Here is a 16,038-nt window from a genome sequence, read left to right as displayed (position 1 = left end):
AGTCCTTTGTAGTGTCACGTTCTATATTTTTTTTTAAAGTCTTTTACATAATTTTTATTGTTGTTTGTACTGTGACAGGAATCTACAATCCTGACTCAAGCCCGGAGAGGTTGAGGACTGAATGTTGCACTTTCTGCCTTCTTTTCTTCATATGGCAGTCCTAAGAGTGGAATAAGTTGACTGTTTTGCTTGGTTTAGGGAAAGACACTTCCCTGCTGCATGTGCAGTACCTTAACATTATGAATAAGGAAAGTACTCTCCTGTCAATATCTGTAATGGTTCAGTGAAAAGCTTTTCTGTTAGTGAAGGAGGGAGGAAACCTTCCTTATCCCTTTGACACACATGCATATACGCAAAGAACAATGTGCATGTGATTTTTTTTCCCAGAATAATGCTTCAGTGCTAACCTTTCAATCTGTGCTGAATGAGAGTAATCAGGTTATTGCTTTGTGGTTTTTCTTGTTTTCCTGTTCTCTTTCATATACTTTTTTTTTTCTTCCTGTACTGTAGACAGCCCTGAGACAGCTTTTGAGAAGGACTCATCCTATGTGCACACAGAGTGATCGTTCCTAATTGTTTAGCTTTTCAGATGGCTTTTGGGTTATTTCTATTTATTTGCCATTTGCTGTTTTGCTTGGGCAGATCAAGTTCCAGGCCTAGGAATAATGTAGGGTTTTAACCTCAAAATCCTAAACGGAGAGGACTAATACGAGAATGGATTGGCACATGTGATATGTTCTTCATTGTACTTTCCCTGGCAGATTTCTCCAGAAGCTCTGAGAGGGGACTTTTCAAGCCTAGAAACAGAGACAAAACATCTCCAGGACCAGTTAAGTGACTGTCTGAAAGAACTGCACCAAAAAGAGCTCAGAATTCAGCATTTAAACAGTAAGGTACAAATTATATTTTCTATTTGCAGAGTTTGGGCTGAGGAATGTGAGGAAGAGGGTAGGCTTGAATAAGGCTCAGGGAGCAGGAATAGATCTTTCTGTTTTTGTGGGCATTCACTGAAACGAACACAGAATCAGAAATATTAGTAAGAAGAGACCTCTGGAGATGATGTAGTACACCCTTGTGGTGCTAAAAGCAGCACTGTCAGGAACATTAAATCAAGTCATCCATGCCCTTCCCTAGCCAAGTGGTGAAAACCACCAAGAACAGGTATTCCAGAACCTCTCTCGGTCCTTGTCCAATGCTGCTCTACAATTTTAATGAAAATGTTTTTCTTAACGTCCAGCTTGACTTCTGTAAGCCACAGTCTATGGTCTGTTGTTATATTTTCTGCCACTACCAAAAAGAGTTTTGATCTGCCTGCTTTATGACTCCCTTTAAGGTAACTGTAAAATACTCTAAAATCACCCTTTAGCCTCCTTTTCCCAGTATAAAGCAGCTCAGCTCTCACAGGCATCACATGCTTCAATCCTTTGACTATCACTGTAGCTTTTTTCTGGACTCTCTCTGTCCATTTTGAAACCAGAGACCCAAAACTAATCACCATGTTCCAGGTACAGTCTTAACTGTTACCAAACAGATCAGGTAGTAGCATTCCTCAGTCTGCTGTCGTTGCTTCTCCTAATGTAACCCAGGATACAATTTTCCTTGTCCACAATGAGAGTGTCCTTTTGGCTTGTATTCAGCTGGGCAGCTGCTGTAATTCCCCTGTCCTTCACAGCAGAGCTGTTGCCTTGACGGTCTCTTCCCATCCTGTATTGATGCATGGGTTTTGCCTCAGGTGCAGAAGTTTGCACTTCCCTTTATTGAACTAAAGATGTCTGTTGGTACAAGGTCCCCTCTAGATTGAAGTTTCAGTCTTTGTTATGTCAACCAATCCCACAAATTCAATATTGACTGCAAATTTCCTGATGCTATACTGTGTCAATTTATGTTGCTGTCAGTCCTTAGCAATATGTGCCTCAAGAAGGCCAGACAAGTATTCTGTCCATTGCTGTCTGTCAAGCCATTGACCACTACCTTTGAGTCCAGCCAATTTTCGGCCTATGTAGCAGTTCATTTGTCTAACTGATAGCTAGATGAAGGGTTGGGGGAGTGAGGGGAGAGGGAGTGAAGGGAAGCAGGGGAAGGAGGAAGAGTGAGAAAGGCAGCAATAAAGCTTCCATAGGTTTGTCAGTGATAAAATGATGACTAGGGAAATTGTGGGCCCTCTCCAGAAGGAAACGGGAGACCTAGTTATCCAGCATACAGAGAAGGCTGAGGTACTCAATGACTTTTTTGCCTGTCTTGACTGGCAAGCCTCCAAGTTGCAGAAAGTAAAGGTATGCTGGAAACTTTAGCCACAAGCTAGTGTTGGAGATTATCACTGGTCTATGAACCTTAGAAATGTACAATGTGGTAATACCTATGTTTCCATTAGAATTATTAGCCTCAGTTACACAGAAAATTTCACTTTCACAAAAACGTTTGAGTTCTTTACTCAACAGTTGTCTTCTCTTCTCAGCTCTCTCAGGTATTTGAGGAGAAAAATGCCCTCTCCCTTCAGCTGCGTGGTAGCAATCGAAACATCTGTGATAGTCACCAGCACTACAATGAGGTTCTGAACCGCTGCTTGGTGCTTGAAAGGCAGCTCCAGGAGCTGCAGTCTGCAGACAAGAGCATGGTAAGGGTCTTCCTCTGGGTGCAAGAGAGTGCAAAACTTACTGCAGATGGCTCCACTAAGCGTGCAGCATTGTAGCTAGTTTCTATCTTCTTCCAGTGCCCTATGCCATATATTCATGCTTTCTCTCAGGAGTCTTTTACAACAGATGCTGCTCCTGGAGCACCCCAAGAAAAGAATGAGCCTGGAGGGAGTTACACACCTGAACTACAGGAGTTGCAGCTGAGGTAAAGAAAGCCTAAGAAACTGGGGGGGCAGGAGGAATGTTAGTCCTGACTGAGATCTTCAGGATGGGAAGAGCACAGTTGAGTTACACTTTGTCAGAGCTTTCAGCAGCTCATTTCCACACTAGGACTTTGTTGAAGTGGAGGTACTGTCACACATGCTTGATAGCTATATTTGGTTGTTTCTTTGCATAGAACTTCAAGCAATGAAGAGACAACATTCAGTAGCAATTCTGGTTCACCATCACCAGACAAACTACCATCTTTGATTTGATGTGCTGGTTCCTCAGTAACTGCCAAAGTATATTGGCCTGGTCTCAGTGTTGTTGCGAGTGTGTCTGGAATTGAAACCTATCATATGATTCATTGTGCCCTTTCAAAACAGTTAGCAGAAGGTGGGGTCATGGATGACAAAGCCAAGAAGCTCCTTCCAGATGTGACACAGAATCTTTAAGAGACTTATATTCTCACTCCTGATTTCCAAATAATTTACATATATTCATGAAAAATACCCATCTTCTGTGTAAGTGGAAGGGAGTTGGAATCTGTTCACATACTGCATTATTTAATAGAAATAGAATAGTCTGTGAATTAGCCCATTTTTTCACACGTGCTTGGTTATTTTCTGACAGGTTGTCTGAAACTGAAAATTTACACAGCAGCACAAAGCAAGATCTGAGATATTTAGAGGAGCAACTGGAGGAAGAACGGGACCATCGTCTTGCTGTACAGGAAGCACTCTCTGCAGCACAGGATCAGATCAGGAGGTGAGGGAGCTTGACCAAATGGGCAGTATTACCATAAGAGTAAGGTGATCATAGCTCTTCATTCATTTCTGCACTTCATTGCATTCATATGTTCAACGTGACATTCAACAATGCTTTTAATGCATTTTAATGTATTTAATAATGTGACAGGTATAACAGATTTGGGATTCCTGTTGATAAATACACTTACTGCAATAGTGCTAGTATATGACAATAGTGCCAACAAAATTCCATCCCGTTTATTCCTCAACAAAGGATAAAGGCACAGAGCTTACCAAGAAGGTGTCCTTGTCTTGGTGGAGGAGAAAGGTCACATCCTCTTCTACGTCTAGAATTTCTTCTTCCCCCCCCCCAGCTCTTCACTCTAACTTCATCTTCTCTTTTTTTTTTCTTTTTTCTTCTCCTATATATGTACAATAACTCCTAACACTCTTTTATATCTTTATATACCTTATATATACCTTATCTATTATCTCTTCCCTCCCTGGGGTGACGTTTAGCATGATTTGGGTGAATTGTTGAGTACTATAATCATACATGTTTAGCATGTACTTCTTTAAGCTCATTATCATATTCAGGGGTGTGAACTTTAATATTAATATTACACATAATGAAGCAAAAGGTTACACTCATGTACTGTGGCCCTTAAGATTCTTCTCTGCTGCCAAAACAGGGCCGTCACAAGACTCCCTCCTTCAGCAACCTCTAATCGAGCTTGAGAACCTTCAGCCACAAGTTTTGTATAAGAGATAAACTAGAACAAGATGCTCAATTCCCCTTTGCCCATGGCTTGTGCTTCTTGGAACAAGTATGACTGTTCTCTACACTGTTGGACGTTGAAATGACTATACCTTGTTTATCCTTCAACTGTAGACAAATATTGAATGAGACAACTGAGTGAAAACTCATGTAAGACAAATTCGTACTAGAAATGCCAGTTTTCTTAATGAATTATATTAACTATTGGAAAATATAATTTGGATATGAGAATTGGATGAAGACAAAAAAGAAGTTTTCAGGTATTTCATAGAATCATAGAAAGATTTGGGTTGGAAGTGACTTTAAAGATCATCTAGTTCCAAACCCCTTGCCATGCACTGTGATGCCACCCCCTAGATCAAGCTGTCCAGGGCCTTGTCCAGCCTGGTCTTGAACACCTCCAGGGATGGCACATCCACAGCTTCTCCTGGGCAACCTGTTCCAGTGCCTCACCACCCTCTGAGTGAAGAATTTCCTCTTAACATCTAATCTAAATCTCCCTTCCTTTAGTTTTGAGCTATTCCCCCTTATTCTGTCATTGTATGCCTAAGCAAATAGTTGTTCTCCATCTTTTTTTATAAGCCCCACTTAAGTATTGAAAAGCTGCAGTGAGGCCTCCCCAGAGCGCACGATGCAGCTGGCCTTAGGGGGTGCAAGCATGCACTGCTGGCTCATGTCAAGCTTTTCAGCCATCAGAACCCCCAAGTCCTTCTCTGTAGGGCTGCTCTCAATGAGTTCTCCCAGTCTGTATTCATGTCTGGGATTGCACCAGGTACAAGTGCAGTTCCCAACCTGTACTGGTGCATGGGCCTATTCTGCCCTAGGTGCAGGACCCTGCATTTGCCTTTGTTGAACTTCATGAGATTCCTCACTGCTGAACTCTCCAGTCTGTCCAGGTCCCTCTGAATGGCAACACAACCCTCTGGTGTATCAGCCACTCCTCAATGGCAACACAACCCTCTGGTGTATCAGCCACTCCTCAATGGCAACACAACCGTCTGGTGTATCAGCCACTCCTCCCAGTTCTGTGTCATTCACAAACTTGCTGAGGGTGGACTCTATTCCATCATCCAGGTCACTGATGAGTAAGTTGAGCAGGACTGGACCCAATACAGACGCCTGAGGAACACCACTAGCTACAGGCCTCCAACTAGACTCAGCACCACTGATCATAGCCCTCTGAGCTCTGCCATCCAGCCAGTTCTCAATCCACCTCACCGTTCACTCATCCATCCCACACTTCCTGAGCTTGCCTATGAGTATGTTATGGGAGACAGTGTTGAAAGCCTTACTGAAGTCAAGATAGACAACATCCACTGCTCTGCCATCATCCACCCAGCTAGTCTTTCCAGCATAAAAGGCTATCAGGTTGGTCAAGCACCTTCTCCTCCATGTGAGATGACCTTCAGGATGAGTAATTCCATCACCTTTCCAGGGATGGAGGTGAGGCTGACTGGCCTGTAGTTTCTTGCCCTTTTTGAAGACTGGGGTCACATGGGCTTTCTTCCAGTCCTCAGGCACCTCTCCTGTTCTCCATGACTTTTCAGAGGTGATGGACAATGGGCTAGCAATAACATCCGCCAGCTCCCTCACCACTCATGGATGCATCCCATCTGTGCTCCTGGATTTGTAGGGGTCAAGTTTGCCTTAGAGATCTTTGACCTGATCCTCTTTGACCAAGGGAGAGTCCTAATTTCTCCAGACTTCCTCCCTTGCCTCTAGGGCCAGAGATTCCCAAGGGCTAGTCTTAGAAGTGAAGACATTCAGCAACGAAGGCATTCAGTAATTCTACCTTCTCTGTATCCTTTGTCACCAGGGCATCCACCTCAGTAAGCAGCCAGCCCACATTTTTGTTAGTTTTCCTTCTGCTATTAATATATTTGAAAAAGCTCTTATTGTTGTCCTTGGCATCCCTAGCCAGATTTAACTCCAAATGGGCCTTGGCCTTCCTTGTTGCATCCCTGAATCCTCTGACAGTGTCCCTATATTCTTCACAAGTGGCCTGTCCCATTTTCTACATTCTGTATATTTCCTTCTTCCATTTGAGTCCTTCCAGGAGCTCCTTGCTCATCCAAGCAGGTCTCTTGCCCCGTTTACTTTCCTTTTTGCTCATATAGTTCTTGAGCTTGGAGAAAGTGATGCTTGAATACTCACCAGCTCTCTTGGACCTTCTGACTCATGGGATTCCTCCAAGTAGGTCCCTAAACAGGCCAAAGTTAGCTCTCCTGAAGTCCAGGGTTGTAATACTATTTCTTGCCAGCTTCCTTCTTGCAAGACCTTGAACTCTGCTCATGGTCACTGTAGCCAAGGCTGCCCCCAACCTTCACATCTCCAACAAGCTCTTCTCTGTTTGTCAGCATAGTATTCAGCAGTGCACCTCTCCTTGTTGGCTCCTTGACCACCTTGACCACCTGCATCAAAAAGTTGCCATCAGTGCTCTGCAGGAACCTCCTGTGCTTCACTGCATGGCCTTTTATACATACAGGGGGATGGAGAGTTCTTGTACTCTGATAAATACATCCTTAAAGAGTTGCCAGCTCTGTTCAACTCTGTTGTCCCTAAGGACAGTGTTCCAGGAGATCTCTTCCACTAGATCTTTAAATAGCTCAAAGTTTGCTCTTCAGAGATTCAGGGTTCTGACTTTGCTCTTCTCCAGGCCCATATTCCTCAAGATCACAAGCTCAACCAGGGCATGGTCACTGCAGCCCAGACTGTCTCCAGTGTTAACCTTTTCAATAAGTTCATCTGCATTGGTGAGCACCAGGTCCAGTAACACTTCTCTTCTGGTTGATTTGTCTAATACGTCGACCAGGAAGTTATTCTCAATGCACTCTAGGAATTTCCTGGATTACTTACAGCCTGCTGTGTAGCTTTTCCAGCTGACATCTAAGTGGCTGAAGTTCCCCATCAGGATGAGAGTGTGTGAGCATGATGCTTCTTGTAGGTGAAGCAAGAAGTCCTCATCAACAGGCTCCCCTTGATGAGCTGGCTCGTGGTAGACCCCAACCACAAGGTGCCCTTTATTGGTCTGGTCCTTAACTTTTCCAAATCAATCCATTCCCTTAACAGAGAGGGCAAGACCCAGTATTTCAAAGGGTTTTGTCTCTTCAGTAAGCACCTATCTGTCTTGGGCAAAACAATCTTGACTTGAGGAGTTTCACTGAATTTAAATTTATTGCCAATGAACATAAACTTTGGGTGTTGACAAACAACTAATTTAGGGTAAACACTTCTCCCTGCCCCAGGCTCAACTTCAGTGTAGACACTTCTCCTCCCCCTTTCCTAGTCTCCACTCCTGTTTACACCTTACATTATACTAATTCCCTTCAGTAAGGCAAAAGGTAGCACAAGAGGTTGGAGTCAGTATGCAATGATTTCTTTCTGCTGCTCCTTGCTCCTTACTTATTTCCTCTGCTCTGCTGTGGGTTCCTGTACTGGCCTGTCATGATCCGAAAGGGGGAGGAAACTGCTTGACCCAATAATTGTAATGATCGTAACAGTGAGTTTGTAGGATTCTGTGATACACAAGGACACCCCGGCTTTATTCACTAAGGATTTCTATTTATTACTAATCAACGTGAATCACCACTAGCAAGAATGCTATGATTAATCAGGCAAATACAGATGGAATTGTATTTCTGACAAAACTGATTGGTGTCACTTTGGGGGAAAAAATAAATACATCCTTCTCTAGTTGGACCTTCCCTTGTGTACTGAAGATGTACTGTTGGTGTTCAAGAAGTGTTTGGACAATGTTCTTAAGGTGTATGGTTTAACTGTTAGGTTGCCCTGTGTGGAGTCAGGAGTTGGACTCGATGGTCCTCATGGGTCCCTTCCAACTGAGGATGTTCTGTGATTTTAAGGTGAAAGATAGATAACAAGCTATTACAGATATTACCAGGAAGCAAGCATGCATAGATATAGATATACGCAACAAGTGTCAAGGATGTAGTACCAATTAATAGTAATATCACTTAGGAGTAATAGAAATGCAATTTGATGTAAGAAAATCAGTAATGTAACAGCAGATATTATTTGGGAGTAATTACAGGTTTTACAAAGTTATCAGTATTACTATGACAGTGAAAGTACTTACGACAAACTTACCAATCCTTTGACAGCAAACAGACTTACGGTAGGTTACCCTTATCAATTCTGGACTTATGACAGATTATATACATACATATTCATAGAATTACCAGTACTGAATGCATCAAGCAGATCCTAAAAGGGGACAAAAGAAGGGCCTGGTGGTAATGTCAATAAAACAATTCCCGAAAAGACTCACTACCAAACAGGTCAAAAATGAAACAATTCCCCAAAATACAGACAGCCCCAAGGGGCCCAGAAAGGGCCCAGAGTCACACTTCAAAGTTGAAGTGTCACCACTTGAGGAGTATTAGGGGGTTTAGGAATAGACCTGGTAAAGTCACAAAGTTAACCTAAAGTTCCAGCAAAGCTTCAACCTGTTTAAGGAGGGAAAAGGGAAAAAAGGATACAAAGATAAGTTTCTTAGAGAGAAAAACTCTGTCTTGGGCGAATATCAAGCCCATTTTATATTATTGAGACATAAGAATGAGTAGAACAGCATGCTTATGTAATCAACAGGTGCTGTTAGTAGTGGTCTTCTTCCTGAGAGAGTCAATAAATAAAATTTATTTTTTTCTGTTATTTTCCTTTAAGCAGAAGCTTATTTCTCACATTGATTCCCACTTTATCAGGTGATGAGTTGTTCTCCTTGTTTTGTACTGATCAATGGAGTGGTATCTTCAGGATGCCTCCCCATTATGAGGTATTCAGCCACACTTCAAGGATGTTGGTTCCCAGGCTCATTTAATTAGGCCAAGAGCCAAGTTCTTGGGCTTGGCTCTCAGTTTGTCAGACCTTTTGTTATTACAGTCATGTTGCCCCCATAAGTGCTCCTATCATGTCTGCAGGCTGTTTAGGGGAGTACCTGCTCCAGTGTAGCTCTGTAGGCCACAGTCCCTTTGGGGATGTAGCTTACTCCAGCATGTTCCTATCTTTGAGCCACAGTCCTAGACATACCTTCTCCAGCATGGAGTGTCTCCTTACAAGAATGAATCTCCATCTGTGTTGCCCAGAATGTTCCTTTCCGCATACCACCTCCTGTAGCTTCTTCTGTGCCCACATGTGTGTCCTCCTCTTGCCCCTATGAGCTACCACCCTTTCTTTAAATAAGCAAATGCATGATAAGTTCCTCTGATGTTTTGGCATGCAGTGAGGTGTCATCATCCATTGCTAAGCCAGGTGAAAACATCTGTCAATGGCACAGGGCAATTCATGGCTTCCTACCACACAGTCTCCCCCTGCAGCTCCCTGTTATCAAAACCTTGCCATTTATGCCCACTTTATCCCAGGTTACTTGACAGGTACCATTACAGTCAGTAGAGAAAAGGAGTCTGACATAGACTAGATGTTAGGATTAGGCAGTGTGAGTCACGTGCCTGTTTCTTGTCATTGACTATAACAGTATTTTTTGTCACTTAACTTGTTTGTAGGTACTTGAGCTGCGTGCATCTGCTAGAGGTTTATTTAAATCTCACTGTTGGAATCTTTTACAACAAAACACTGGCTTTCTTTCTGACACAAATGCTGATTCTGACAAAAAATAATGGTCTAGATAGAAGAATTCTGGATGAAGTTTCCTGCTTATTCCAGAACTTAGACAACCTTTGCTCTTTCTAGCATTAAAGTCTATGAAAGCCTCCTACAACTGATTTCACCTCACTAATGCTAACCCAAAGATTTGACGGTGCTGCTTGTGCATTCCATCCTTTAATAGTATCTTACCAGTCTTGAAGATCTGTTACTGGGAAATAGTTAGTGAGAACCAGCACTGTTGGGACCTGAGCTGGCTTCCAAAATAATTCAGTGGAATTTAAGATAATTAAATCATATGCCCTGTCTTCTTTCAAATCACATGCTGTTAAATTTCACTTGAAAGCCCCCATGCAGAACACAGACACCTCAGTTAAGTTATTATTATAGAGATTGAAATTCCTGAAGAGAAAAAGCATCAACAAAAAAGAAATCAAGAGTTCTGAATTTATAGGACATAAATTAGGAGAGAAAGGACTTCACTACCAAAAACTGAACTTGCCTCTACTAGTGAAGAATAGTAATCTGTACATCATGAAATATGGAAATTTTCCATTTTTCTCTGGCTTTGGACACAGGAAGAGGCTACACTGAGCAAGTATAAAGATTATGTATTAACAATATACCAACTCTGTTACATTTTCACTAGCCTACAGAAAATTTGCCAATAATTTAATTTTGAAACCATATTTAACAACATGAAAGAGGACTGTTGCTACTTGGATCACCCAGCCCTTCTATTCATTGATTTAACGTTTGTTTGTTTGTTTTTGTGGCAGGTTGCAGTCAAGTGAGTGGACATCTTCCTTAAGTGGTAGCATTGATACGAATCCAGGTCATGAGCATTCCTTGCTGATTGATTCCATGGATAATAATTTCAGCAAAGTAAGAATTTTCATTCACAACTGTCAGTGATGTGAGCCCTGGCTGATGTAAGAAAACGTGAACTGAAAACTGTGAATCAATAGCAGCTAAATCCTTCTGTAGGCATATTTAGGTCCGTAAAGGTCTGGCAGGTTTTTGCTCTTGGCTTGCTCTGCTTTCCATGCCAAAAGCCACATACTGTTCTAATTGTTTCTCTGCTACAATCTGCAGAAACAGAGTAAATTTCAGAAACCATGGAAATGTAGAACAGCGTTATTTGTGCCCAGGATCTGGTCTCAGTTCCTTGTGGCATAGTTAAGGCCCCAGTGGTGAGCAACATCTTACATACGAAGTATACATGTTACTGGCCCAGCATCTGCAATGTCTGGAGAACCTGACCTTTTATTTAGCAACCATCTCAGTTTTCCCTCAGTCATTATCTTTCAGCCTGTGTCAGGCTGGGATCCAAAGTGGAGAGATGCTTTTTCACTGTACTGAATAAGAGTCTGATAGCCACTTGTCCTGTTTTGCTAAGGAATAAGCCCTGCTGAAGAGCTTGGACTCTTATCTCTTTAGCATTTGGGGGTGGTGCTCCCAAGAGCAGCATAGCTGGAAGTAGGGCAAGAGCCACAACTGGATGGAACCCTGTGCTAATGCTGGAGGTTTGTCACTAGAATAGGCAGTTTTCTCTTTGTTAAGGAAATTTGCCAGTAGATGTTACATTGTCTGAGGATTCCTTGAAGGCCCCTGTAGTATAAGATCACCACAGGGCAGTGCATTCAGCAGGATCGAAAGTCCTTTCAGCTGCAAGGATGAAAGATCTCATCAAATAAATAACCATTTTCTTCTTCTAGCCCAGAGGATGGGTGAATCAGGATTCCTAATAGTTTGAGTCTCTAGCAGAAAAGTACCATTGATCGATTTGTTTGTATTTCACTGAGAGGGGCTAGAAATTTGTAGAGAGCAAATGTTAGGGGGAAACATTCTGCATTCTGTTGTCTTTTCTCATTCAAAATTGGAGAGAGCTAGTTCATGAGAAATCTGAAGAGAGCAGGTTTTCTGGGGAAAACCTGAAAATGGGAAAGGAGAGTATTTCACTGAGGATTGGCTCTAGAGTTCGAATCTGACATTGGAATGGGTTTGGGAAAATTTGTGCTTATTTAGCTTAAACAATCTTATCTTTGTGGTATGGAGAACTTTTGGTGAAGGTAGCTAGGGACTTAGCCATTCCTAACACTGATTGGTCTCTTTTTCTCTTCCAGACTCGGAATATTGTTGGACTACGACGGTTTTTACGCTCTCTCTTCCGTTCCCGGACCCACTTGCCTCTGCTAGTGGCCATGTATCTGCTTGCTCTCCATGCCCTGCTCTTCCTTTGCTTTACAGGCCACCTATGAACAGAACAGCCTTTTATTGAGCCATAGCCCTCTGTAATCCCTTAGCCTGTACTCCCTATACACCAGGTAGCTGTAACCAGCATACCTTCCAGCTGCCTTCCCTTTCCAAATCAGCCCTTCAGGGGCAGCACCACACAGCAACCAGAACGCAAGTTGCTTGCTGTCTGAATATGCAACAGCCAGTGCTGATGCCTGGGGTATGTTTCCAGGACATCTGTCATTCCATTCAGTGGTTTTAAATGATTGAGCAGTACGTTTTCTGAACTAGGGTCCTCAAGCTAACAGCATCTGATCCCACACCTGGAGGTAGCATCACTCATTTTATGTCATATCGTGATATAGTAGGAATAAATAAGATGTTAATGAATTGCTGCAGTAATTCAGTGCTTCTAAGAACTGCAGGATCTTCACCCTCGTAGACTGAATCAGTGAGCTGGGTTGGGAAAACCAGGTGCAAGAAAGGAAAGCTTCTTCCCTTTCTTTTGTACCCTATTTCATACTCCACGGCTCAGCGGTATTTGAAATGCATATCGTAAGGAGGTTGTGGACACTTTCAGGAATATGAATTTTAAAATCATGCTTCTTGCTCAGTTGCATTGCCTGTTGAAACAGGGACAAAATTAGTATGTTTGGACCTATTGAGCACTCCATTTAAAAACAGTTGTATGCCTGCTCTGACAAGCTTGTAAAATAATGTCAGAAATGTAATTATTGAAAAGGAATAGGAGGAAGAAACTGTTTAGCTCCAAGTTAATAACCTTGCTGCTTACAGCATTTGTGCACCTCTTACTGAAGAAAGTGCTTGCATACTTCTTGATAAGAGAGCAGCTGTGCTCTTGCATTCTGCTCCACTGTACTGTTGTCACAAGATTAAACCTGTACAGGCTGTGTTGAAGGGTTCCATAATGTGATATGTGGGTCCAAATCAAATGCAGAAGAACTTGAACTATAACTGTTCCCGCTGTGCTGGGGAATGGAACAGAGTTCTGAGGTCTTTGGCATCGTTGCTTTAAGAAAAGCTTGTAGAATGCTAATTGTGATCATTGGACTTGTTTGACTAAAGCAAACTGATGTAAATGGACTTGATCAAATAAGATACATGAAAAGCTGTGTTTTTCTAAAGAACTCCTGAAAATGTCCTGGAGTTGAGACAGTGCCCTCTTCCAAAGGGAGAATGTTTAATGCAAAGAAGATACTGCTAGTTCAGTTTCTTGTCAAAGACCAAGCCATCACTCTGTTTAGAGTACTTGCCAGAAGGATTGTATCTGCCTTTTGCTGGACTATTCATGCTTGCATTTTTTCACATGGGAAAGAGAGAGTTCTTTTGATATTGCTAGTAACCTAAGAGTCTCTGGTCACTGAATAAAACCTGTTTGAGGATGGATTGAATTCATCATTGTAGCTAAAATAATTAGATCTCTGGCAGAACACTGGCACAAAATAGCCATTTGTGCACTATCCTTGATGATTTGTGTGAATTTCCTTAACTACATAAAATTCTGCGACCAAATACTTTGCCTGTAGCTTCCTGGGGCAAGTGCTCCTGTACATAATAAAGATTATTTTTCAGATGGACGTCGTGTAATGTTGTCATGTAAATGTCAGAGGTCTCTTGAGGGTGTAGTGCTGCTATAGAATGCCTTTTACAGGACCACCATGGAACTGTATGTCATTTTTCTGTGCACTTGCTTGTGTGTTTATTACAGAACATATGTTTCTTCATATTATTTGAACATCCATGGAGATGACCTTTTCCACTATCTCACTTATCAGCCTTTTTTAGCTGTAATGACCAAAGAAGGAAAGAACAATTTAGTTTCGAAATCAGTTCCAATAAAACTGAAGGTCTGCTTGGGTTGACTTCTATTTATGCTTACGTAGATTTAACTGAACTCTGCACCCTGTTAGAGGTGTACAACCCCCAAGAAAGTCAGGGGCATTAGCACCAGCAAGCTGGAAATATGCCAGTAACTTAGGTGGGACTAGTTAAAACATACTGTTCCTTTTCAGCTTTGTAGCCAAAGACAGGTACATTTGTTCATATTCACTACTATAACCTAACTACCATTAGAACACAAGTTAATAACAGGGTATTGTAAGACTGTATATGACATGTATATGTATATGATGGTCTTGGTGCATTTAATAGGAGCAAGAATTACAAGTGAAGTACGTTTCCTTAAAGCCCATGATGCACAGGACTCAAATTCAGGACCTGCTTTTCTTTTAAACTGAAATAAAACAACCTTTTGCTGGTTTGGGGACATTAAATATCTTACACCTTCAGATGGAATGGTTAGAGCTTAAAATAAATAAATAAATAAAATAAAACCTCAGAAGAATCTCCTGATCTGATACAATCATAGTCTGACCTAATAGATTTGTGATTTGACCTAATGAAAGATAGAGAATTTTACCTGATGATTCCTGTTTTGATTGTTTCTACCTTTTGTTTCTTCCCATTGTGGATGCATGTGTCCTGATCACTTTTTTGATGAGGCAAAAAGCCCCAAGTATCTTGTCATTGTGTCAAATAGAAATGACTGCGCAAGTGCTTACATCACTTGACACTTTGGAAGGGAGGTAGGTTTGGTTTGAGAAGTTTGGTGTTGAACCAGTGTGATCCATGCTAGTTATTCCAAAATTGTGCACTTACCACCACTGAGCAACATACTGAAGAGTTTGGTCTTTAAGTGCTTAGGATTCTTTAACTACATCCTTTCCATATTCCTATTTAAGAGTATTTACATTTTTTGACCTGGAAGAGCTTTCATTTATGTGTGTGTATATATGTATATATGCACATACCTAATGAGGTTCAACAAGTCTAAGTGCAAGATGCTGCTGCGCTTGGCCTGGGGCAATCCCAGACATGAGTACGGACTGGAAGAAGAACGCATTGTAAGCAGCCCTGCAGAGAAGGACTTGGGGGTTCTGGTGGACAAAAAGCTTGACATGAGCCAGCAGTGCGCACTTGCAGCCCAGAAGGCCAACTGCATCCTGAGCTGCATTAAAAGAAGAGTGGCCAGTAGGTCGAGGGAGGTGCTTGTCCCCCTCTACTCTGCCCTTGTGAGGTCCCACCTGGAGTACTGTGTACAGCTTTGGGGCTCCCAGCACAAGAAGGGTTGATCTGCTAAAGCGAGTCCAGAGGAGGGCCACAAAGATGATCAAGGGGCTGGAGTACCTTTCCTGCAAAGACAGGCTGAGAGCTGGGGATGTTCAGCTTACAGAGGAGAAGGCTCTGGGGGTGACCTCATTGCAGCATTTCAGTACTTGAAGGCGGACTTTTTATAAAAAAGATGGAGAGCAACTCTTTGCTCAATCAGATATTGACAGGACAAGGGGGAATGGTTTTAAACTAAAAGAGGGGAGATTTAGATTAGAGGTTAGGAGGAAATTCTTCACTCAGAGGGTGGTGAGGCACTGGATCATATTGTCCAGAGAGGATGCAGATGCTCCATCCCTGGAGGTGTTCAAGACCAGGTTGGATGAGGCCCTGAGCAACCTGATTCAGTGGGTGGCGTCCCTGCCTATGTCAGGGAGGGTTTGGAACTAGATGAGCTTTAAGGTCCCTTCCAACCCAAGCCATTCTATGATTCTATGATATACATGTTTATATGGATTTTTGATAGGGCTGTGAAGTAGAGATCCTAGTATTGTAACAAGTTCTGTAACCACCAGTTTGCTTTCTTGGCATCTCTTTATAATTGTCAAGTCCACTACTTCAGACATTTTTCTTTCTTGTAATTTTCTGTCTTTTTTTTTTTTTTTTTTTTTTTTTTTTTTTTTTTTTTTTT

General features: G+C 42.1%; 1 protein-coding gene across 2 annotated transcripts in view; it reads left to right on the top strand.

The window, feature by feature from the left end:
* Positions 1-12,416, top strand: part of GOLGB1 (golgin B1) — a 68,160-nt gene extending 55,744 nt beyond the window's left edge. For both annotated transcript variants that reach the window (XM_035315613.1, XM_035315612.1), the window contains 6 exons: positions 762-893; positions 2,456-2,614; positions 2,744-2,838; positions 3,468-3,602; positions 10,760-10,865; positions 12,107-12,416. In XM_035315613.1, coding sequence (XP_035171504.1) covers positions 762-893; positions 2,456-2,614; positions 2,744-2,838; positions 3,468-3,602; positions 10,760-10,865; positions 12,107-12,241 — 762 coding nt within the window. In that variant the 3' untranslated portion in view covers positions 12,242-12,416. The remainder of the gene's footprint in view (positions 1-761; positions 894-2,455; positions 2,615-2,743; positions 2,839-3,467; positions 3,603-10,759; positions 10,866-12,106) is intronic.
* The last annotated feature ends 3,622 nt before the right edge of the window (positions 12,417-16,038 follow it).

This window comes from Oxyura jamaicensis, chromosome 1, assembly GCF_011077185.1.
Source record: "Oxyura jamaicensis isolate SHBP4307 breed ruddy duck chromosome 1, BPBGC_Ojam_1.0, whole genome shotgun sequence".
Classification (NCBI taxonomy): Eukaryota; Metazoa; Chordata; class Aves; order Anseriformes; family Anatidae; genus Oxyura; species Oxyura jamaicensis.
The sequence above is the reverse complement of the archived record's forward strand: the minus strand, read 5'-3'. Positions and strand labels throughout refer to the sequence as shown.